Source organism: Adiantum capillus-veneris, chromosome 30 (assembly GCF_014529385.1).
Source record: "Adiantum capillus-veneris isolate H3 chromosome 30, ASM1452938v2, whole genome shotgun sequence".
In the NCBI taxonomy this organism is placed as follows: domain Eukaryota; kingdom Viridiplantae; phylum Streptophyta; class Polypodiopsida; order Polypodiales; family Pteridaceae; genus Adiantum; species Adiantum capillus-veneris.
Genome location: NC_140960.1, coordinates 27,825,105 through 27,830,446, shown reverse-complemented (window position 1 = coordinate 27,830,446; position 5,342 = coordinate 27,825,105). Strand labels below are relative to the sequence as shown.

The 5,342-nt window shown below is 39.6% G+C and overlaps 1 protein-coding gene across 1 annotated transcript; it reads left to right on the top strand.

The window, feature by feature from the left end:
* Positions 1-1,960: 1,960 nt before the first annotated feature.
* Positions 1,961-4,403, top strand: LOC147417716 (uncharacterized). Its single transcript, XM_086507041.1, has 9 exons — positions 1,961-2,159; positions 2,421-2,640; positions 2,800-2,895; positions 2,996-3,060; positions 3,133-3,298; positions 3,356-3,405; positions 3,481-3,642; positions 3,808-3,955; positions 4,047-4,403. The coding sequence occupies exons 1-9, from the start codon at positions 1,961-1,963 to the stop codon at positions 4,231-4,233; spliced, it is 1,293 nt and encodes a 430-aa protein (XP_086363167.1). The 3' UTR covers positions 4,234-4,403.
* The last annotated feature ends 939 nt before the right edge of the window (positions 4,404-5,342 follow it).

The following is a 5,342-nucleotide window of genomic DNA, read 5'->3' as shown; positions in this document are numbered from 1 at the left end:
TGTGTGTGTGTGTGTGTGTGTGTGTGTGTGTGTGGAAAATTGGTCTCATAGGTCATGTTGGCATTTTAAAGGTTAATAAAGCATCTCCTCTTATTTGAGTGCCTACCCCTCTCTCTCCATGATTTGCTACCCATCTTGTGCTCTACGGTGTGTGAAGGACAATCGGTGGACCAATAATACACGTATGTGCTGTTGAATTGGAGGGAGAGAGTGTAGATAGACGACGAGAGAGAGAGAGAGAGAGAGAGAGAGAGAGAGAGAGAGAGAGAGAGAGAGAGAGAGAGAGGGACGACACCATCATATGCAATCCCCAAAGTGTGTGGAGAGCACAATCTGAGTACACATATATAATGGGGACTCCTAGCTATATATAGCATAGGTGTGGGCTCTCTATATACCTCCAACACACTGACTCAAATAGGAGTCCCTAACTTTGGATGAAAAAACCCTTGGGGGTACAAGGGAAAAACCCACAACACTATATAGATGCACTATTGTATTAATAAATTTTCAAATTTACAAAAATATGTTCTCCAGGCACTACATCACTCCATAATATACAACAATGGCCATAAAGGCTCAAAAAATTCTAATAAACACAAAGTGAAGGTTTAAGTTGCAGGAGCTTTAGCGTCTTTGATCCCTTGTATGTGCTGCTTGATGTGATTTTTATCCTGTTGACAACAACAACTCAAGAAACATATCGAGACGTAAAGGTTAGAAATAATCACATCACATTGTCCTTAGAGACGGTTCGCGACGTCGCTCTAGAGACGACATAGGAACAAATGTAATGCCGATGTAATCACATGTGTAGACGACATAGAAACACACATAATATTGATGTAATCACATGTGCACACAAAGCCGACATGTAATAAACATATTGGCCCCCCCAAGATCTTAACTGACAACAATCATCATCATAGCTTTACGTACCATGGCATTGGAAAGACTTAGAAAAACTTTGAAATAGGAATCATCATCATGAATTTACGTACCATGGCATCAAAGACGCTTTCAGTAAATAAAAACTTTGAAATAGTAATAAGCATCATGGCTTTATGTACCAGGGTATCATGGTAGTCACCATGGAATTAGAGACGCTTTTAGAAGAAAAACCTGACAATATGGATCCACATTGCTACCATATTGTAGCTCAAAGTACCATAGATTCACGTTATACCCTGCATCGACAAAATAATCTTGTACAATTACTTATGTGAAAAACATATGTACTTTCAACTAGAACGACCAACAAGGATCAACTGAACTCTCAACTAGAATAATAACAAACTCCTAGCTGAAATAATCATTAACAACCATCAGTTAAAAACAAAACATTAGATAGAGGGATAAACTGGACATTTGTCAGTCTTTCCTCTCTCTTACAATGACATCAAATAGCATTCCAACCTAAAAATTACACCGATATTCATCAATTAGCACTCGGAGCTACCGAGTTAGCTGTGCCGCCATTTCTCTACGATTAAGGAGTAGGCAAACCACTGTGAAGCGAACATAAAAGTGGAGATTCTTGCTAGCAACGGTAACATCCTTGACAATGTCTTTGAAACAGTCTCTATTTATAATTGCCTTGTAAATATGTATGGGTGTATAATCACGGAGGCGAGAAAACTTCTTGTGTGCCTTGGATGCAAGAGTCCAAAAGACCTTATGAACACTGCCCATTGCAAGCTTATCAAGATATGTCAATGATGAGAAAGAGAACTACCGCAGCTTGCAACATTACCTTTTGAAGCTGGTGCTTTTTACCATAGTAGCACAAATCACAAAGAAAAATTCATCGAGATGACAAGCTATGATTCCACCGCATGCAAACTAGCAAAATGAAAATGCAAGTTAAGTTTCGAGATGAGTTACTCTTTCAAGTTCATGGTGAAAAAAGCAAAGATGATGAAGACAAGGAGGCATGATCAGATCAATCAAAAACGCTTGGATGCGCATCTCTGTTGTGCATCTGCATATTGATGCATGCCGAGCACTCCTCAACAATGTGTTTCAGCCTGCACTAGATCAACAAATCACAGGTGGCGGAACAAACGAAACCTTTGGAGACGGGGTTACGTGCAGGGTGGGCGTTGGAGTTGTTGAAAATCTTCAAGATGGGATATGCTACCTCCTTATACAGGTGCAACGTCACTAAACTATTGTTACATCACTAAACTATTGCTACGTCGCTGTAGCGAAGCATTGCAAACTAATAATAATATAGCAAACTCTGAATAATGCAAACTAATAATAGCGAAACAAGCGATAACACATAAAATATAGGTGCAATGAGCTTGCTGTCTTTGCCAATAAAAATAGATAAAGGCAAGCACTCTAAATAAAAAGGAGACATGGTGCAGCTTTTCTTTGATTCAGGTGCCTATGCATGCCTGATATGGCGTAACCAGTCTTGATTCATCATGGGCCGGTTCGGGTGAGAGAAACAAATAGTAGACGCTCATGCCTTCTCTCTCTCTCTTCTCGTCTGCCTACGTTCTTAGTCTTGAGTACATGGCGTGAAAACTCCCTAGAGCTCATCCAGGAGGGACGGGGGCGCTTACATACTTCATTCTGTCTCTTTCCCGACCTCTCTCTGCACGGTGCTTCGTGCCTGACCTCGCTCTGCATGTAAGAATCTATCTTTAACTTCCGTTTCAGCATGTTAGCAGGTTTTTTATTTTGTTTCGAATGTCTTATTTAGGCTTTTGTTTCCAAATCCATCTGTTAGCAGGTTTTTTTTTTTGGTTTCGAATGTCTAATTTAGGCTTTTGTTTCCAACCTTTGCAGGGATGCTATTTTCAATTCTGTGAAGGAGAAGATTATCCTTTCAGGTTTCCTACGAACCGCTGTCGAAGAAGCAGTTAACGTGCATGGAATTCCCAGGTTTGCTATTGTCATAGTCTATTCTAATGTATTTTGTAATTGCTTAACGTTGTTTTGTTTAACTGTTGAAACACTTCAATCTTCTTTATCAAACTCCCAGGGACGCAGTAGTTCCATACGATGTGGTGCCTCTTAGTAAACGAGCCAAACTTGAGGATTTAAATGGTGAAAATGGCATCCCATTGTGCAGTGTTCCGAAGTTATTCAGTGATTCTAAGTTCTGTCCCATTATTATAGAGAAATGTGCAGGTGCAATCAAGAAATTCTTTGACCAAAGTACAAACGAGTTTGTTGGTACTTTTGTCTTTCTGCACAAGACAATCGGGATCACAGCATTTCATTCCGTTGCTCATGGCCAATATGTGCTCAATGGCGAAACTCTTGCAATCGATGGATTGCCAATGTAGCATATGGTGTCCTACCCTTATTACGATTTGTCGTTTTACAACGTGCCTAATAGGTCTGAAGCAAACTATATTGAGCTTGGGAGAGAAATTGATATCTACAAAGGTATAGAATGTTGAAAATTGTGTAAAAGTGACGTTTGTTTGGATGCAGTCTTACTGGTTTTTTTGTTTTGAATAGGTGGTAATTTCTATGTTGCTGCTTATCTGGCCCTCGATTTGGAAAGCTCAATGTTGATGGATGAGGATATTTTAATAACTCCCGGAGCAGTCAGTCGACGCCTCTCTCGTCACAGTTCTGATTTTATTACTGGAGCTTATAAATCCTGCAGAGGGTCATCCGGTATGGGACTTTGGTCCACCTAGCTGCCATGCGATTGGTCATTTAGAATATTTAAGTTGTTGAATGCATTGGTATAAATTGAATGACCCATAGAAATGAGTTTTGATTGTTCCAAGAGTCTTAAAAGTTATCAAGTTCTTGGCTGAATTGGGATTGTGTTGTTAGGAGGGGCTGTGCTTACCATAAATGGGAAGTTAATTGGCATGCATCTCCATAACGAATTCCATGAGGATAATGAATATCATACCATGAGTGATGCTGTTTTTGCATGTCCCGAAGACTACAAAATTAAGGCTCCCAAAACCTATTTCAGGTGACATGTTTCATACATTATTCTGAACCATTTTAGTGTTAAATAAATTAACTTATTAACTGGAATATTCTACTGTTTCAATTCAATGTAGATATGGAAAGAAAGTGGACCATGCTGGAATTGCCTTTCAGGCTGCAGATGCATTAAAACTGTCCCGTCATGCTGCGAGCAACATGGCTCACAAAAGCTCTTTTGGAACCTTTTTAAATGTTAATGTTATCCAGAAAAAACTGAATTCGTTGCTCATAAAAGAGCAACAGAATCAGTCATTGGAATAATGATGAGCTTAGATACTTTTCAGACTTGGGAGTTTTGAAAACTCATGTGAGTTTGGGACTTAAATGGACAAGCATTACCTGGTTTGCCATATTTTTTGCTATGGTGTAGTAATTGTGCCACTCCCCTTTGATTGACGGCTAATTGAATGTTATGATGACGCGTTTGAACATGTCTATTTCTATTTTAAATGAACCTTCACTTTTCAGTTGACGGGACCTTCACTAATGAATATAATTGCCTTGATGTTCTCGTTACAATGTTTGATAGATCACTTGTTGATTTCTGCTGAGTATATTTGATGTTGATTTTAAAAATGCTGGTATCATTTGGTAAATTTCTAGTGGAAAGAGGTATTTCACCAGTCCTAGCCAGCTGCCAGATTCAAATCTGCCAACAGAATGTATTTCTGGCTGTAATACGATTCAGTCATAGCAAGTTTTCAAGGTTGGTGCGTAACCTTAAATTTCTAGCAGAGAGCAACAAATCTTGTCATAGTGACTGCTATGACTGAGAATGTGGCCCCCCTTTGTTATTGAGAGCCCTGCCCTCATAGTTTGAAGGATGTAGGTTCGTCTCAGAGAAGCCCTGGGGAGGGGAGTGCTAACAAAAATCATGGAGTAATTTGTTTAAGGTGATCACAGTGTATTCAAATTCCATTCTGTAGAGCCGCAGTCTGCTTTAAGTTGTTGATGATGGTTGATGATGATGAATTTGGGAAGGCTCTAGGCATGACCATCATCAAAATCTGGTGTTATGGCTTCATGCTTCGCTATCAACACTATTTTAGGTCCCTTCAGTATGCTGCCAGTTTTGTATTTATTGGGATTGCTTGCAGTATTGGTACTTCTTTCCACCCTTTACAGCTCCGTTAAGGTCACCCACTGCAGGAAGTGCGTTGGAACAGTCAAACAGATGACGGATTCCTATTGAGCCATTACGGTTTCCTGCGTTTCAACCCTATTGAGCCATGTTTGCGAACATGCAGATTTCATATCGTGAGTTCTTCCAAGCTTTGATTAGCTGATATCGTGTTGGTTTTTTTAGCTTACTTGCATTTCCAGGACGCAATAAAATGTGCAGAGAGGCCTAGTATCTGCAGTATGCATTT

Bases quoted from the DNA above. Each gene is read 5' to 3' on its own strand.
- LOC147417716 (XM_086507041.1), top strand. From the start codon at position 1,961: ATGCGCATCTCTGTTGTGCATCTGCATATTGATGCATGCCGAGCACTC. The intron at 3,061-3,132 runs GTGAAAATGGCA...CCATTATTATAG, and splicing joins CAAACTTGAGGATTTAAATG to AGAAATGTGCAGGTGCAATC. The intron at 3,299-3,355 runs GTAGCATATGGT...CGTGCCTAATAG, and splicing joins GCAATCGATGGATTGCCAAT to GTCTGAAGCAAACTATATTG.